This window comes from Cetorhinus maximus, chromosome 18 (assembly GCF_964194155.1).
Source record: "Cetorhinus maximus chromosome 18, sCetMax3.hap1.1, whole genome shotgun sequence".
Classification (NCBI taxonomy): domain Eukaryota; kingdom Metazoa; phylum Chordata; class Chondrichthyes; order Lamniformes; family Cetorhinidae; genus Cetorhinus; species Cetorhinus maximus.
In genome coordinates, this window is record NC_135896.1 from 67,331,424 (window position 1) to 67,351,257 (window position 19,834).

Consider the following 19,834-nt stretch of genomic DNA (forward strand, 5'->3'; position numbering starts at 1 on the left):
TTTTCAGCACTTTTCCAATTTTGGCGGGTTCTCCAGCAATCAGGGGCCTGTTTTCTTTCAAACTTCTAAACTTTTAAAAACATTTTAGAACTGCAGCAACTCTTTTCTGGGCCACTCTTCAGTTTTTTTAAAACTCTATAGGTTCCTTTTTCTTCCGAATGTCCCGCTTTGGGAGACTGCTCAGCTGTTTGGCCTTTTTTTAACTTAAAGCTGCAGCACTTTTCTCCTCTGCACTGCCAGTCCTTTTTTTTAGGTAACTTGCTTTTTTTAGTAGCTTCTTCTTTACTCTGGAGTGTTTGTTTCCTTAAACTTGTGACTCTGTCAGCTGATTTTTTATAGGTTTGTTCATTTTTTTTTAAACCTTTATATTTTACTTGCAGCTCTCTTTCAGCTGCCCTCTGGATGCTGAGCCCTGTGACCACCACCTATTCGATAATGTAAGTACAGCTTCTTTTTTTGTATTTTTGCTCACTGTGTTGTGGACAGATCAGGTTCTCTGCATCACTCCTGGTCTTGCAATTTTTATGGTGTTGCTCACCATCTATGATCCAACTAAGTTCCTTAACTCAACGTCACTTGGGGGTCTTGAAATAAACTTCCACTCACTCTGGTGGTATCCTCAACTCCAAAGTCTCTAGTGGAGCTTCTTCAATTGTTTCTTCAATTTTTCTTCTTAGGTGCACATCTCTCTAGTTTGGCTTCAGTTGCTTTTGGTTTTTCATACCTTGGGATGCTGTTCTGGGCTCATGCATTTAGCTGCCACCTTTCATATCACCTTTCATATCACATGTCGGATTATGGTACTATCTGTGATGTGATGTTTTTTAGGAGATCCCACTGCTGCCAACCATGTTATAACATGGCGCGCGATGGTTTCTCAACGATGAGATCTTGAGATTTCTATATTTAAACATGAACCAATTATTGTTAACCTTTAACTATTTACAGATCCAAGGTATGATCATGCATGAAACTGTTGTCTCCATGCTGGCTAGTTCCAGAGTGTTCTTTCTAGACTGTTCTCAGTCTAATACCATGTGCCACTATGCATCATACCATGGGCAATGTTATTCTCCAGTCCCATGCTAACCCTTGCTCTGCTGAGCACCTTTGCATTACAGTGGCATGCAGGCACATACAACCAGTGGTGGATTTACCATGAAACAAACCATGCGGTGACATGGGGCCCCCAAACAACAGGGGGCCCCAAAATGCAGGACAACTCTGACAAATGAATTGCAAACTCTCTACGGAAAAGCAAAATCACCATTGTCTGCTGCATAATGCGTGCGCAAGAGAGTGATGGTCTAAATCAAGATGACATTTACTGGTTTCCTTTGCAAACACAGACAGTGGAATGTGAGTTGGGCATGGTCTAAGGTTGCTGCTTTTTGTGTTGCAAAATGTTTCTAGGGCCTGAGTTTTCAGCTTGGCGGGCGGGTGCGATCGGCGGGCCCGGGAGTGGTCAGGAAATAGACCGCCGACCGCAATCGGCCCCTGACCGCAATTTCACGCTGGCTGCCCATTGCCAGTATGAAGCGCACACTGAGAAGCTCAGCACTGCCAGGGTGGGGACAGCATGGATGACGTCAATGCAGGTGTGGGCGAGCGCTGACAGAAAGCTCCCTGAAGGCAGAGAGGTGCCTCAGGGGGCTGAAACCCGAAACCAAGGAAATAAAGTTTTTAAAATCAGGAAAAAATGTCCAAGCATCACAATCAGGCACCCGAACATATAGATCATGAAAATGTTGTCCACAGATTTCTATTTTTATTTTATTTAATAACGGAAGCCTCATCCCGCTTGTTTGCTGAAAAATGTAAATGCCGCCTGGCCGATTCGCTCGTCCACCAACCGTAAGGTTGGATGGGCTACGTAAAATGACAGACAATTGCGCTGTAAATGGGCTTAATTGCCCTCTTAATTGTCGATGAGTCTGCTTCCAACTCTTGCGTGCGTCCGCCGAGCGAAATATCACGCGAGCGCATGATGATGTTGGGATGCTCGCCCGACGTCATCTCATGTGATTTCACACCCAATCGGGTCAGGCACAGGCCCGCCCAATCAGTGTAAAATTCAGCCCCTAGGTGTGTGTTTGTGTGCATGTTTGGGTTGGATCCTCATGGCTGCAGACATTGCGTGTTCACCAAGCACAAGTGGGAAACGGTCGCCATCCGCTCCTCTCAGCTTCGCAACAGCACTTTGCCACGCTCAGCCCTGTACCCCCTTTCCCTCTCCCAAAGGCCCTGGGACCACCCTTTCACCCCCCCTCAAGGCCCTGGGACCCCATTCCCCCTCCTCACTGACAAGATGGGATCTGGATGCCAAACTCCAAAGCTGCTAACACACTAAGAAGCCATTCAGCTGAAGTAGAAAAGGAGGTAGACACTTCTTGACAGGTTAGTTAGAATTAAATCTTTAATAATCTGTTAACAATTCATTTTCACAGAATCACAGAAGCACACAGTACAGGAGAGGCCCATCGAGTCTGCACCGACACTTGAGAAATATTTAAACATTTTCTTGGTGGATGTTACATCCCCAACATTTAAGTTCCCATGCTCGGGCTTGTTTTTTACGAATGGGCTGGAGTGAGAGCCCTGGATATTGTCCGGTATGGGGTGGTCTCCGAGCACTGGAGGAGGCCATTTGGCCTGTCCAGCCAGTGCTGCTCTCCAAAAGGACAACTGAGTTGACGGGATTCACACTGTCTCTTCCACGCACACCAGTCATTTGCATTTTAATAATCACACATCGTGTGTGTTTTGGACTTATTTTGTTGAAATATGATTATCCTGTATTTGGCAACAATTTGATCTGGTTTATCAGGTGTAATGAACATATCTTTTTATTTCTGTTGGATTGTTGTAAAGAACCTATCTTTATTTTCTGTTGGGCTGTGGATTGGGATTACAATGGCTGCTGGTTGAAAGACATGTCCACTGGAACAGGATGAGAGATATATATAATGTTGCAGTCTTGGAACAGAGTGTGCCATGAAAGATAGGATGGTGCCAGAAAGCAGTCCTAGACCAAGGGAGCTGCTTGACAACAATGTTTTAATTGATTCCTGACCAGGTGATCAAGTTTTGTATGAGAAGTAGTGTAGCTGAATAGTTCCTAGCCTGAAAGGAACAAGACCTAGAACCTCTTTCTCCTGTATGTGGAAGATTCCAGTAATTCCACAATAAAAGCTAGCTGGCTTTTTCTCCTCATATCTCTATAACCTGCTTGCTTTCTGAAAACCCCTGTCAAGAGGAAAAGGGGAAAATCACTGTTAGAGACATTGCAAGGCAAGTGCTCAACCAGTGAACTAAAGACTGAAAGATGCTGGAAGACCAACTCGTGTCATCAACATGAACTGAAAGGAATTTGGAAGACATCGATCAAAACCAACCCATCGAATCCTGTACTCGGGAATTGGTGCTATTGAGCTGTTTTATCCCACCCTTAAAATCCATGTTTTTGTGTGTCTTATGTGTCTTGTGTGTGTGTATGTAGGGATTTAAGGATGGGATAGAGCTTAAGTTATGGTGTTAGAAATTAGCAGTCCATCTTTCTTTCTTTTGCCACTGGTTAACAACAGTTTGTTCAATAAACAGTTATTTACTTATTAAGTTTACAAACCCGGTGCTCGTATTCTGTTAACCTAAATTAAACAGTTAGGTAGAATTGGGATAATCTGGTGGTTTGGTCAAACTTTTTCACATTTGTTGTGGCTCAGGGAAAGTGGGCTTGATATTACAGCGCATCATCCCCAGTGCACCATCACATAGGGAGTGGAAAATCCGCAATAAAAGCGTTACCATGTAGTGAAAGTTACACCTTTCTTTCTGTATTTTTAAAGACAGTCTGTATCTTTAAATGGTTCATGTTTAAATATACAAATCTCGAACAAAATGGGTTGAATATTCTTTCCCTGACAGTTTGCATAAGTGATATGTTAAAATATTGCAGTTTTTAGCCTTTCCTAAATGTAAATGCCGAGCTATCAAGATAAATGCACTGTAAGATTTGCAAAGAATGAAAAATGGTGGGTGGGGGGAGGAGAGATAAGAGAGAATGTTCTTTTTTTTGGTTGCATCTTGACAGGGGTGGAGGAGGGCCTGAAAATGAAGCTGCGCACAGGGCCCCACTAACTCTAAATCCACCACCTCATATAACATCATACAACAGAGACCGGAGGTGAGAGGAGAAGAGTTTAGACATTGAGGCTAGCAGGGTGGTGGGTGGGTTGGAGGGGGGGGGGGGGTGGAGCGGGGGAGAGGTTACACCTTGAGACTGGGTTTGGGAGGGCTGGTGGAAAGCATAGACCCTGAGACTAAAATGAATTAAGAACTGATGGGAATCTGGTGGTGCTCTCAAGCATGTGCTGTATAGGGGGAAATTTTTTTGGACTAAATGAATAAGCTGAATAAATTCACATATTATTTAAGTAATTAATTTCCTTGTATTTTTCAATGCAGGTTGCTGAGTGCATTTGCCACCTTTGAGCGCATTTGATTGTTTTGAGCAGATTGGATAGCTTCGAGCACACTCGATGCCTTCAAGTGCCTTTTACCATTTGATCACATTTTATGTTAAAGATGGCAAAATGCTGCTGAATGCATGCAAAACTCATTCCAAATTAGAATATTTGATGTTAAATGATCACTGATCATTTTGAGTGCATTTAAACTCAAAAATTATGTCAAAATTTTCCGTAGGGTTAGCTGATGGGTCCGGCCATTCTTGTCTTGTTTTACCTGCTGAGTTTCTTAAGGCCTGGGAAACTCGGCCGACTGTGGTTAAAAATTTTTTTAAATGACAACATCAGTTTAGCACTGTTGAGTTACCATTCCACACCACTTCAGAATAGTAACTTTTTTTGTTTAAAAAAAACCACTTAGCTTCTTTAAAAAGTTTCAACAACTAACTCATCTTGTGTGATTGGGTTGGTTGTCTGCCTCTTGTCCAGCTTCCATTAAATGTGTGCGGGTTCAAGGTGGGTTGTGTTCCTGTTTCAGTTTTCAACTTCGCACCCAACCCAAACCCACCATTTATGGACTAAATTATACATTTGGGACTAACATATACAGTGTGGACTATTTAGCTTCCTAGTTGCATCTTGCTTCATAGAAGTGTATTAAATATCAGGGAGATAAGTGAAAAATTGAGGAGAAACTTTAAGATCTCTGGGTTTAGTGATGAATAATTTTTGGTTAAGGAAGCTAAACATCTGTCAAGAGAAAGCTTGTCATGTGTAGCTGTCAAGACTTAGCAGAATTAATCAACAACATTGGAAGACCAGTAAAAATGGGCATTTTATTGCTGCTGAACAGTTAATCCTTAAACCATAGGAGAGGCGACATTATATGTGACATTACATCTCTATCTGGAGTAAACAAGGAGGATGAAAACCACTTGACAGTTTGATGTTAGACCAATAAATTATTTGATTTGCCTTTTTAGCAAGAACAGAATGAAATAATTTTGAGGTTGTACTTATTGCCTTATTCTCTAGTATGTTATACTTTATATCAACCTATGAATAAACCCTGTCAAAGGTTTAAATACGTAAAGGTATTGTTTTTGAAATACTTTTGTATTGGATCTTCAGTCTAAAGTGAGAATAATGTTGCTTTACTTTCTCATTTATAAATTGTATTATTTTCTAATTTTAGCTTTTCTTCCAGTAATATCTGCAAAAATGGTGAATGTGGCTAATGACTACACTCATCAACACAGTGGTAAATATCATTCCTAATTATGGAAGACAAATTACCCATAAGTTAATATTATTGCCAGCTTTAGAACTCTGCAGTCCTACCATTATTACACATTTATGCATTAAGCAATCTTAACATATAAATGATAAACACTATGATTACTCTTTTTCCCTGCTGTGAAAGAAAAATTAAATATCCCAAATATTTCAAAAATATTGTTACAAACATGAAATGTGTTTTTCCACAACAAACATGACTGCTCAGAAAAGCAAAACTAGGAGCATTTATTTAACATGTCAAAATCTGCAAAGCATAAACCGAAAATGAAAATATATCTTAATCATTAAAAAAAGCACGTACCTCTAACAGGTGCCATTTGTCTTTAATTCCCTCTACCTTTTCAAGGATGTCACAGGGTAATGAGCTACCAGCTTGTTTCAGCGATGCAATCTTCCTTAGTAAGTGTAGTTTCTTTGGAAGCCACATTGACATCTCCATGCTGTATCCCTGTAAAACAAAATGGTCCATAACATTACACTTCCATTTGAAATATCTTAATTTGAATCACATATAAACTGCATCCCAAACCCCAAATATTAACTTGTAAATAGGATATAGCCCCATTTCAAACTGATTTTAATTTCTTTAAAAATTGAGTCAATATAGCATGTTCTTCAAACATTGTGCATATTTTCATGCTGGGAAAATACAGGGCGACAGTGGCATAGCGTTAATGTCAATGGACTAGTAATCCAGAGGCCCAGGCTAACTCTTTGGGGACAAAGGTTCAAATCCCACATAGCATCTGGTGGAATTTAATATAAAGCTAGTCTCAATAATGAAGACCATGACAACTATCATCAATTGTTGTAAAAACACATCTGGTTCACTAATGTTCTCCAGGGAAGGAAATCTGCTATTCTTACCTGGTGTGGCCCACATGTGACTCTTAACTGTCCTCAGTTCAAGGGTAATTAGGAATGGGCAACAAATGTTGGCCTTTGAGGATGCCCACAGCCCATGAAGGAATAGATAACAGGGAGAATTCACAGAAGAAAAAAGTATTATCGTGAAAAATAATTGTCATTTTAAGAAGCAGAGAGCAGGTTTTACGTATTTCCCTGAAATGACAGAACAGGTCTAGTTTAAAAAAAAACTTAGTGAACTGAATAGTGTGGTGAGTTATAGTTGAAATATTTTCAATAAAGTTAATTTAATGATATGCTGTTACCTTTGAAAACTTAATGGGCTGTAACTTGCGTGGAGTGGCAATCACAGTCAGATTGCCAGTCCGCACCTAGTTACTTGCCCTGATATGCACTGACCCCTTTCTCACCTGACCTTCTGACTCTGGCTGGGTGAGAAGGGTGAAGGACAGCAGGTCCCTGAAACCTTGTGTCGAGGGCAGTTGAGTCGAAGGTAAGGAAGACACCCCCACTTTTATACAGCACTAGCTGATGTAAAGCAGTTAATTTTAATAGTCCAGAAACTTCGAGAAGCCAGAGCGAAGGCAAGTGTATAAGGTAAGTGAGTAGGATGGGGGTAGGCGGTGGGAATGGGGGTAATCAGGTGAGGGGGGTTGGACGGCTGGTCAGTGGGGGGTGAGGTCAGTGGGGGTGGTCGGGTGGATGTTGGGTAATCAGTGAGGGGATGGTCAGGTGGTCAGTGGGGAGTGGTCAGTTGGTTATGTCAGTGAGGGGGTTGGGTGGTCAATGGGAAGGGTAGTCAGTGGATCAGTGAGGGGTGTCAGGTGGTCAGGGAGGGGGTTCAGGTGATCTGCGGGGGATTGGGTGGTCAGTGGGTGTGGTGGTCAGTGGGTGGGTTAGATGATCAGTGGCAGGGGTTGGTCAGTGGGGGATGGTCAGTTGGGGTTATTCAGGGTGGCGTGTTGGGGGGTGGTCAATGAGAGGGGTCAGATATTCAGGGGGGTGGTTGGGGTTGGGGTGCAGTTGTGGGGCTGGGGAGAGTGGTCGGGGGAGAGGGGAGGGTAGGCGGGGGTGATAGGTTGGGTAGACAGGGGGTGGGAGTAGTCGGCGGTGGGGAGTGTAGTCAGGGGGTGAGAAGTTAGTTGGGGGGATGGGGGAATAGTCAGGGTAGTTGTGGGGTGTGTAGGGCAGCCGGGGTTTGGGGGGTGTAGATGGGTGCGTGGGGGTGTAGGGCAGTGAAGGGGGGTGGGGGCCAATCGAGGGGTGGGGAGGGCAGTTGGGGGTGAGAAGGGTGTAATCGGGGATTGAGGAGGGCAGTCAGGGGCAGGTGGGGAAGGCAGTCGAGGACAGGTAAGGGGGCAGTCCAGGGTAGGTGGGGAGTAGTTGTACTTTAGTAACTTTGCAATGTTGGCGATTTAAATCGGAGTGTTGGATGGCTCCCAGTGCAGGGCAATTACCCTATGGAAGTTTGAACTTCCCAGGCAATTGCCGTGCAATCCTTACGTGGGAGCTTGCAGTGGGCAGGTTGGTGGGGGGGGATCCCCAGTGCATATTTGGGGCAGCCCCCACCCCGCCCCCGGATACGACGCCCTGGAGACCGAAAGTTATGGATCATTGATACTTATGATACAGAGCAAATCCAAAACATTGTTAATTCTGTAGACCTTCGACCTCACAACATTCTTTTAAAAATGTTTCAATTATAGGGCTGCCAGGATGGAGGTAACTGGCTGCAGAAAACCAGCTCATTTTTCCTGCTTCATTTCACTTGGCAATATTATAGTTCACCTTAATGTAATCAAAACTGATTGGGATCTTAACTAGCTATTTCATTCAATCATTTTGTATTTTTATCAATGCCTAACCACTTCAGGTTTTCCTAGTTAAGATGTCAAAGTTTGGCTGTGAATATTTATATTCATTGAGCTGGATTTCATTAATGGGCAGATGAAAGATCATTGCCCTGAAATGTTCAATCTGTTTTTCTCTCCACTGGTGCTGCATGACCTGCTGAGTCTTTCCAGAATTCTTTGTTTTTATTTTATGACTGGAAGCTCTTTTTTGTGTTCGTAAGATATCTAACATGCATAAAAACCTACTTTACAGCTGGAGCTTCTGTTTGCCTGAAATGGGGTGCACATACTACTGGGACTTATCCCAACTTATTCAAGAACTTTGGCTACTGCCAACATGAGTCTCTATGCAGACGTCCCCAATGGATGAGTAAAGAAAGAATTTGCATTTATACAATGTGTTTCAAGGTCCCTGGGCTCCTAAAGTGCTTCAAAGCTCACAAAGTACATATATAAGTATAATTACTGCTGCCATGTAGGGAATGCAACAACTAATCTGAGCACAACAAGTTCCCACAAAGAACGAGATGAACCACAAAATGACTTGTTCTTACTAATGTTGATTGATGGATAAATGTCAGTCAGGACAATAGGACAACTTGCTTGCTTTTTTAAAAAGAAGCACCTTGGGATATTTTATATCTATGTGAGAGGGCAAATAGGGCCATATTTTAATATCCCTTTGGAAAGGTGGCCCTTTCAGTGCAGTACTCCTTCAGTGGGGAAATTAAAATTTGTTTAAAAAAAAAGACAAATTAAGCCTAATAATATAAAAAAGCACGTCAAATATAGAAAAGGTCTAAGGACAATAAAAACAAAATTGGAAAGGCTAAGATTGGGCTTGAAGAAAGAGGGGCAGGTAATATCACTCTGCTTTAGCTGCCATGCTTTGTGTTGGCGAAAATGTTTCACTCTCTTTGATAACTATCAACATCTTGGTATTCTTCTCAAATCTTGTATCTGTTCTGCTTCTTAAGCCGTTGGTGTATTTCCTCCTTTGTCTCTGGCTCGACTGCCAGATGTTCTAGTTTCTCTCTCCTAAGTACGTGCTCGAGGAATTGTAGTTGCCTTTTGGTGATCATTTGTAAAAATTCTTCCTGTGTGCCTGCTTTCCTCAAAGCTTCTTCATTATTTGTGTGTGTTGTCCAACTAAACCTCATCATACCTCTCAGAAACAACACCTCTGTTGCCTTTAATTTATCTTCCATTGTCTTGCTTATATTCCAACTTTTACACACATATAGTAACGTTTAGTAATCCCATTCTGCTTTCCATAGAGATGGTCTTATTTCTATAGACTTTGACATTTTTGTGAAGGTTTGCTTTGTGTTATGCACCCCCTGATGCCTTCATCACTTTTCCCATCAGATGTTATTGTGAATGATTTTATAAACACAAAAATGTTTGTAGAATATAAAAACAAAAAGGTATCAAGGTCATTGATTAGGCTGCATTTGGAATAGGTTTTGCAGTTTTAGATGCCTAAGGAAAGATGTCAAGACTATGGAAAGGGTGCAGAAGAGATTCACTCAAACGATACTATGATGAGAGACTTTGAAGAGACACTAAAGAAACTGAGAGTCTTTTCGCTAGAATAAATAAAGTTGTGGGAATTCGATTGAAGGCCCTAAAAATGTGAGAAATTTCAATAAGGCCAAAACCTTATGTGAAAACATTTCCACCACTTTCCACCTTGTAATTTGGGAGCATGTGTATGAAATAATCACCAAAAGAAGACAGGGAGTTTTTTTTTTTTACACAAAGATTGTTAGGACAGTGGTTCTCAAACCAGGTGTCCATCGAGGCCTTTCAGGGGTTCTGCAAAATGTGAAAGTGTTGTGGTCCAGTATGATCAAATGGGTCGCAACCGGACACAAGCTTTGCTCCCCTCTCTCGTCTCCTGCTCTCTCTGTGCTGTGGTCTCCTCTTGCCCCTATTCTCTCTGTGCTTTGGTTCTTCCTGTGCTCCTCCTCTCTGCATGCTCTGCTCACCCCATTCTCCTGTCTCGTCATCTCCTGCTCTCCCTATGCTCCCACTCTACCCATTGTCCTGCCAAGGATAGATGGATTTTGCAGTGAGAAGCATGCACATCCATCTGCTTGATATTTGTAAGTAAATGCCTGTCTTCTGCAGCATCAATTTTAATCAAAAGACACTTAAAAATTAAAAATATTGCATTATGGTATTCCAAAGAGGTGCATCACTGCTTGGTAGAATATATGTCATCATATATAGGGCCAAAGCCTCCACTGAGTGGCAGTCACCAGCGAATTGCCACTATGCTCCCGCTTTCTTATCTTCGACTGGAGCTCCACGTTCCTCGCCCGGACTTCTGACCCGGGACTGCTGAGAAATGTGGAGCATGCCTACTCCTGGTGTCCTTCCCTCGTTGTGTGGGAGCACTAGCTGTCGCATACCAGTAAGTTTAAATGTCCCAGCCACTTTGACAAGCTACGAAGAGAACCAAATGTATAACGTAAGTGGTAGGAGGTAGGGTGAGACGGAGGGGGTGGTCAGGTGTGGGTGGGAGGGTTAGGATTGGTCGGGGTAGCCGGATGGTCGGAGGAGATTGGGGGTTGATGCTAGTTGGGGAGTGGGGTTGTCAGGGTGTAATGGTGGGTGGTGGTTGAGTGTTCGGTGGTGCGGTGTTGATTCGGGCGGTTGTTGTCCGGTGGTAGGGGTAGTCAGGGGTGAAGGATATAGTTGGGTGTGGTGGGGTGGGAGCTGGAGATCGGGGGGTTGTCAGGAGTGAGGGATAGTTGGGGGTGGGGAGGGTTATTTGGGGTGGTGGTTAGTCAGGGGATCAGGAGGGTAGTTGGGAGGTCAGTCGGGGCTGTCAGGAGGCTAGTTGGCAGAGGGGTCGGGGGTAGTCAGGGTTCCAGGGTGGGTGGCGGGGGCCGGGGGGGGGGGGGGGGGGATGTGTGTGTGTGTGTGTGTTGGCAGTGCTGTTACACAGGAGTGAGAACTGGTTTTAATCCTAACTTTTCTTGGGTAACTATTCTGCTAAATTGGAACCATCCAAAGTGTCCGACTTTAAATTGGAGTTTTGGAGGGTTCCAAATGCAGGGTAATTGCCCAACAGAAATTGAAACTTTCCAGGCAATTCCTGTATAGTCAGTGCGTGGGACCTTCTGTAGGGCTACCCAACACAAGTTACGGGGTACGACCATCTGAAGAATGAAAGGTATGGGCCATAGTGATTAATCTAATTGAGCATATGAACATACAAACAAGGAGCAGGAGTAAGCCATTCAGTGCCTTGAGCCTGCCCTGCCATTTAATAAGATTATGGTTGATCTGATAGTAACCTGAAATCTGCATCCCACCTACCGCCGATAACCTATCATCCCCTTGCTTACCAAGAATCTATCCACCTCTACCTTAAAGATATTCAACGACTCTGCTTCCACCACCTTTTCAGGAAGAGAGTTCTAAAGACTCACGGCCCTCTGAGTGAGAAAATTTTGCCTCATCTCTGTTTTAAATGGGCGACCCCCTTATTTTTAAACAGTGACCCCTAGTTCTAGATTCTCACACAAGAGGAAACATCCTCTCCACATCCAACTTGTCAATACCCCTCAGGATCTTATATGTTTCAATCAAGTCGCTCTTAGTCTTCTAAACTGCAGTGGATACAAGCCAAGCCTGTCCTACCTTTCCTCATAAGACGACCTGCCCTTTCCAGGTATTAGTCTGGTAAACCTTCTCTGTACTACTTCCAATGCATTTACATCCTTCCTTAAATAAGGTGGCCAATACTGTACACAGTACTCCAGATGTGGTCTCACCAATTCCCTGTACAACTGAAGCATAACCTCCCTACTTTTGTATTCAATTTCGCTCACAATAAATGATACAATTCTATTAACTTTCCTAATTACTTGTGTACTAGCCTTTTGTGATTCATGCACTAGGACACCCAGATCCTTCTGCACCTCAGAGCTCTGACCATTTAAATAATATGTTTCTATTTTATTCTTCCTGCCAAAAAGGACAATTTCACGTTTTCCCACATTAAACTCCATCTGCAAGATCTTTGCCCACTCACTTAACCTATCTATATCTGTTTGTAGCCTCCTTATGTCCTCTTCACAACTTACTTTCTTACCTATCCTTGTGTCATCAGCAAATTTGGCAACCATCCCTTCATCCAAGTCATTTATATAAATTGTAAACAATTGTAAACAGCCAATACAAATCAGTTGTAAAATAATTAACTGTGCTATCTCTGTGTCACATCTGTTATGTATGTAAGCAACCAGTGGGACAGCTATGAAAGAGGGTAAAGATTGAACCTTATAGTTCTGTTATCATGGTTGTGGGTCTTAGATGAGGTTGTTCATGGTCTGGATTTATATAAATATGCTGGAGGGCAGGCTGTTGGTAAACTTTACCTTTTATTGAACAATATCCTAACTATGTATAGTACATGCTTAGAACGAGGCTCTCTCAGCATACACTGTTGTTGTGTGTTCTTACGTCACTGATGACGTAGACTATATATTTACATATTTAACATTAAACCTTTATACTACATCTTCCCCCAAGTACCTGACTCCATAAATACTTTATTTACATGATCCTACACCACCCCCCAAAGCCTATGTCTTCATCCTGGCTTCATAGAGATAAACATTGTGGTGGTTTCACCAATCTCTCCGGCCTTGTTCTCTGCTCTCTGAGGTTGTATAGAATTCAAGTTCTCCATGTTTTCTTTCAAACTCTGTAGAGTAGCATATGAATCATCAGAGACTATTGGCTCACTGTTCAGGTTGTCTTCCTGATCATATGGGTAGTTAATCCATTCCGGAGATGGTCGTCTTCTTGTAGATACAAGATACAGTGCACTTCTGTTTCTACTCATTACTTCATTTTTAGACTCTACAAGGTAAGATCGCAAACTTTGTGTTTTCTCCAAGACTTGGCCTTTGCAATTCTAGTCACGAATACAGACTGATTCACCTGGTTGGAGTTCTGGTAAATCATACACTGTAAGGCATTGATTATAGTTTCTGATTTGATTTGCACGATGCTCAACCTCCTTCTCGCTTCCTCTCTCTATGTCTGCTACTTTGAAACATGGAATAAACATGTGTGGAAGAACAAAGCTGAGTCCATAGTTGTCTTCCCATCAGAAGTTCTGACAGAACCAAACCATGCTGAAGTGGTGTGGAATGGTAACTCAACAGTGCTAAGCTGATGTTGTCATTTTTCTTCAACAAAGCTTTTACCATTCTTACTCCTTTTTTGGCCTCTCCATTTGCTAGTGGGTACCTGGGTGAACTCATTAAGTGGACAAATCCATAGTCTTCTATGAACTTCTTAAAACATTCATTTGCAAACTGTGGACCATTGTCTGAAATGACTAGATCTGGAATGCTATGTGTGGCAAAAATTTCTTTTCATGACTGTTTCTGAGGTCAGGCCACAAAGACTTTTAACCTCAATCCATCTGCAATAATAGTCAACAATTATGAGGAATGTTTTCCCCTTGAGCTCCAAAAGATTCATTCCGAAATGTTTCCATGCTCTGGATGGAAATGAGAATACCACCAATGTTTCTCTTTGCTCCTGATGATGAATTGCACAGATCTTGCAGCTCGAAATCATTTCCTCTCATGATTTTGAGGTCCCAGGACACTGAACTGAATTTCATCACAGCACTTTGTAATGTCTGGGTGTCCCTAGTGTATCTTCTGAAGGATCTTGAGTCTGAGGACTCTTGGTACGACCAACCTCTCATCATAGACTAGCAAGTCATCCATGACATTCAGATGTTTTCGTTGCTCAAAGTATTGTTTCAGGATGAGATTGTTTGGAACATATTCTAGCCATCCATTTATGCAGTATTTTCTAACTTATGCACATTCTTCATCTGCTTTTTGTGCCTTTGGAATTTCATTCAGCCTCTATGTTGTTGCTGGTAGGAACTTGGTGGTCAATGAGGTATATGTTTCTAAATCCTCAACAAAATTTTACATCCTTCTGTTGAGGCCTTTCAACAGGAATGTGTGACAATGTAAGATCTGGAGGCAAGGCTCTTGGTAAACTTGACATTTTATTGAACATTATACTAATTATGTACAGTACAGGCTTAGCATGAAGCTCTACGTAGAATTGTCTCTCAGCATACTCTATTGTAATGTGGTATTACATCACTGATGATGAAGACCATTTTTACATATTTAACATTAACCCTTCATACTACAATAGTGATTTATGCATATTTCTAAATGTTAAAATTAAGTCTACAATTTCTCATGTGGAGAGCTCTCAACCAGTTTTTCCAAGGGTAGTCATGGATTTCCTAATAGGAGGGAAAGAAAAAAAATCAGGGATAAAAACATCCTGTGCTACTGCCCTGTTTTTCAGGCTTAACAGTAACATTGGCCAATGCAACTGCCCTGCTGTCAGCCAGGGAACTGTACTTGATGCAAGGGGATTTCAAAGGAAGAGGCAAAATCAAATTAAGGAATGAAGGGGGAATGTCTATGTGTTTATATAGTAATGATAGTACTATATTAACTCTATAGTATTAATACTATAATGCTATACTAATTAACAATATTCACTAAAGCGTTAAAAATCAAAAACTACTGAAGCAAGACCCAAGGTATCTAAACACATGGAGAAGTATTTGGTAACTGATAAAAGTGAATGTAACAATACAGTATCCAATTCTATTTAAACCAAGGAACTATACCTACGTAGATTTTTAGTTCTGATAAAAGGTTCCTATGACCCTGTCAGTCATTTATATGCAATAAATAGCTAAAGGCACATTCTTGGGACTCATAAACAACCATAGGTTCATTCTAGAAAAAACTTTAATGCACATTTCTTTCATGAAAAATATCATACTGCATCCAGATTGCTTGAGAATTTCCTGCACAAAGTTGAGATTGTTTTTACATTCACAGTACTGCATTTAACAGTACTGCAAAGTAATCATGATAAAATTGTTATAACATACAAAAACATTATTTTAAAATGTTGTGAATTTAGTTAATGTACCACCTTTTTATTTCCTTTTGTTAAATGCATGCTTCTGTATAACAGTTTTGGCAAAAATTGCATCAGAAAAATACTGCCAAATTGAGGATCAGACAAAGCCTTGAAATACTGCTAATTGTCACCATGGTGACCACAAGAATAAGCCACTTTCAAACTAACACAGAAAACTCACTTTGACAGATTTGGAAATTTCTTAGTTTCCTTCATTGTCAAAGGAATATGGTGACGAATATCCATCCTCAGGCCAGAGAAGAAAATTATCATGGAAATTTTAGAGAGCTGATCTGACCTTGAACATATGAAAACATGTACACATGTAAAATCTATTTTAGAGAATCCTGCATGAGCTTATTAAGTGTTGTGATGAAACAATGTTGTATTCAGAGAGAAAGTCAGAAAGATGCTCTAGTTTATGATATATCTAATCTACAAGGGGAAAAAACTGCATGACTACGTTATATGAACTTTGCCGCAAAGTTTCCCAAGAATTCAATTGTTGTAATAAACTTTAGAATTGGAGGAAGAAAGGCTAGATGATGGTATTCAAAATAATGCATTGGAAGCACACAATGAAATACAGACCTTATATAGTTTCTCTGCTGATCAGAGAGGAAGAGGACTTGATAGAATAAATGCATAGTGAAAGCTACAGCTACCTAACAGAGGTTGGAAAAGCCAATAAATTTTGAAGATTACAGAGATAACTATAAGACTATTTTGAGATCTTCTGTTGAAACCTGTAATTAATAATCATTTAGCAGCAATTGATGTTACAAGGCTACAATATAAAAATGGATTATAACTTCTAACAAGCGCCAGCATTCTTTTTTTCCTGAAAACAGCAAAACATAACTCCGGTATTTACTATCTTCAGTCTGCCTGCTAAGATGCATGGCGGCCTCAAAGGAAGCCCATGTTTAATGTCATTCAGTGATGAACAAAGGCCCTTTTTATTTTGCAGTCCAAGGTCCTAAGCTCTGCTAGAAAACATATACAGTGCAGGAATCTGCGAGGCCAGAGCATCGTCACCCTATGCACTCGTTTTATAGGCAAGAATGGCTATTTATTAAATTTCAGTATAAGAAATGTGAGCATTTTTTGTTTATTGTTACTATTGTTATTGAAACCATCTGGTTACTAAACAAGGATTTGCAAATACAAAACCTACAAACAATTCAAGTCCATTTTTAATTCAAAGGGACACACCAATAATTTCAGAATATCAGAACAACAGTAAAAAATCTGACATATTTCCTTTTGTAAAGTAGTAATGGGATAACTTGATTCTGAACACATTTACTTCATGATCTTTGAAGAGATTAAAGAATTGCAATGTCATTTAAAATTGCCAGAACTCTCCAAGCAAATTACATTCGAGGTTCTGAATCAGTTTTTTTCTTTGAGCTGATTCCATTTACACGCATTGGAAATCACATTACATAGCCCATGCATTGTTAATTGGACATAGATTGCATTATCATCATTATAAATCAAACTCCAAATATCAAAATGAATTGCAAATTCACTAATAGGAGATCATGAACCAATCTTTTTAAATATCTTCCATTAATAATTAAATTCAAATTATATTACTCTGAAATTCTCTTATGAGGGCAGACAGCTTATTCACTTTGACCCTGCTTTTAAACTGCAGAAATCTTTCAACAAAGTTGCAGTTTTCACATGCAATTATTTCAAAAGATTAATAGTTAAACGTGAGAGTTGAAGGAAAAAGTAATGGTCAGAATTTTCTGAAATATCTAATATATTGAAGATAAGTACCTGTGACAGTTTAAGGGGTAAAAATAACACTTTCTTTACCTACTGTAAATGAGTTGTGTACAGTGCAATGACAAGTATGTCACTTTGTCTAACTGAGCGTTTACATAAAGTATGGTGTCCATGTATAAAAGTGTTTAGAGAGTGACAGTAATTTGACAAATTGGAAACTCTTTAAAGGACTTTTGATGATATAGATTGCTGAAGACAAGCAGGGGTTATTTAACTTTTTAGAATTTTTATCTCCACAGAGATTACATTATGGTAGATTAATATTGCAATATAGCCATTTATCATTAGTAATAAACATTCCTGTTGATTCATGTTACACAGCCAACAGCCAAAGAGATCAGATATTAAACTGGAGTGTTCCCACTGCTCAGGATTCACAGAATGAAAAGAAGCAGGTGGAAAAAATAGCAGCAATCATTTAATGCTGATGACCTCTGACAGGCTCACAGCTCTTCTATCTGCACAAAATTTGCATGGGTTCTGTGTGCATAGGAACAATGTAACCTAAATGGTAGACAATCTTTATTATAATGAAGTGGGTGTCAAGGTCAATGTAAAACTGCGATGATAAATGGAGTGCTACCAGGCAAGAGGAGTCGCACATGCAATGTGGTGCTTTCACTTAATTGTTGCCTGAAACACATTGAGTTAATAAAACATAGAAAACACTTTATGCCAATTAGTTTCATTTTAATGTGCTAATATATTAGCAGAAGAATCTCAGAGATAGATGACAGCAATTTATTTTTGAAAATTCTGATTATATAAAAATCCCATATTCTAGAGTGCGAGCTGGAAGAGAGTAGCTCTCTGTTGCTAATCGGTAGCAGAAACTGTCTTTATGACTGAAGCAAGTTTTGCGATTATGAATCAGTTCTTCCCCCATTTTTCCATTTTATTTTCAGGTTCTAATTACAATACACCTGAAAATGTAATCCCAAATACCAATTACAGAACAGCTTCATTAAAGATGGCCTGAATCTCGCATAACCTTTGTTATACAATTGGCTGCCCAGCAATTCGTAATAAGGATCTGAAGAATTGACAAGTTGAAAATATCATATGTTGTTAATTTTCCAAAATTTGGTTTATTTTAGGAAAAATGGACAATTGCAAATTACAACCAGTATGTATGAAACCTAAATCTCCTAACTTCATTATCTTAAAAGTCAAAACACATTTCACTTATCTGTAACTAATTTTTAACAGAAAATAATAAACGCTGCTAAGAAAAATAGACAACAGGTTAGCTCGTTGATGTAGCAATTCAGCAAGAGACAGTGTCGTACAACACAAGTGTAGGCCTGACATTTCCAATACTATACATTCTATATATACTGTATATACTATATACAGGTGTACCACTAGGCCAGGTGCAAAGTGTAGGTGATTCATCTTTTCACAGGAAGGGATGAGAAAGTTGAAAAGAACTTTCAACCACATCTCCCAGAGGCTGGAGACTCACTGCTTTGGAAGAAACCTTGTGAGCAACTTGTCTGAATGCCCAGTTGATGAAGAATGTGGTGGAGAAGGCAATAAGACAAGACAAGTAACTTGATGCGAGTGGGGAAGGGTGGGAATAATTCAATTAAAATACAAAATGATGATAAAATAATTGTTGATAAGTCTAAGAATCAAAGGATATGTCAATCTGAGGCTAGGGGCATATTTACAGGAAGAATGAGAATGAATGAATTCCTATAGGCCTCACTGGGCCACCTGAATGGGACTAAATTTTGGGTGGCACTGGCAAAGAATTGGAAGCAAATCATATGCATACAAGGGAACCTAAAAAGGATTCAAAGATTATCACACACAATTTTCAATTAAGAAAGGCACAACAATATAAAAAATGTTTACAATTTCAGTAACAAATTTGATGCATAAGAAATTTTATAAGAAGATGCAATGACAACATTTTAATTAGAAATCATGGGCGGAATTTTAAGGCCCCACCGAGGCAAGGGAAGGGCCATAAAACGCGACAGGCCATTCCAAAGTCCATGAGCAAAATTTTCCGCTCGTTGGGTGGGTGCACACCTGACCTGAATGAGAATAAAATGATGTGTGATGACGTATGGCGAACGTCCGGACGTCATTGCGCAATATTTCGGTCGGCAGCATGCAAAGGAGTCAGAGCCGTGCCTGCCATTAATTAAGAGGCCAGTTAAGGCCCTTAACAACCCAACTGACGGTGATTTAATGTTGCCTGTGTGATTTTTCACTCGTCGCACGGGCAAAATGGGCAGGCGGGCAGCCCACAATTTGCAAAACCTCATCCATGGTCCAGATAAAAAGGGTCAGCAGTGTTGCCAGTGTGAATAGTCAGGAGATTTGGAGATAGTTTGCTGCCAGTGGCTTCTCGGTTCTTGGCAGGTTCATCTGTTCGGGGCTTCACTCTTAGCATTTCCAAGCTTCATTTCAGGCCTCATTGGCGTCTCTAAGGTCCCCTGAGGATTTGGACCATGTGGACCCTTCCAGGTATCAGGCAGTCTTCCTTTACCCTGGTAATGGGGATTGTGATCTCCGCTGGAGGCACCTCCT

At 40.7% G+C, this 19,834-nt stretch overlaps 1 protein-coding gene across 5 annotated transcripts in view; it reads right to left on the reverse strand.

Moving 5' to 3' along the window:
* akap6 (A kinase (PRKA) anchor protein 6) overlaps positions 1-19,834 on the reverse strand; it is a 467,239-nt gene that overhangs the window by 95,472 nt on the left and 351,933 nt on the right. For all 5 annotated transcript variants that reach the window (XM_078562838.1, XM_078562835.1, XM_078562834.1 and 2 more), the window contains exon 9: positions 6,067-6,213. In XM_078562838.1, coding sequence (XP_078418964.1) covers positions 6,067-6,213 — 147 coding nt within the window. The remainder of the gene's footprint in view (positions 1-6,066; positions 6,214-19,834) is intronic.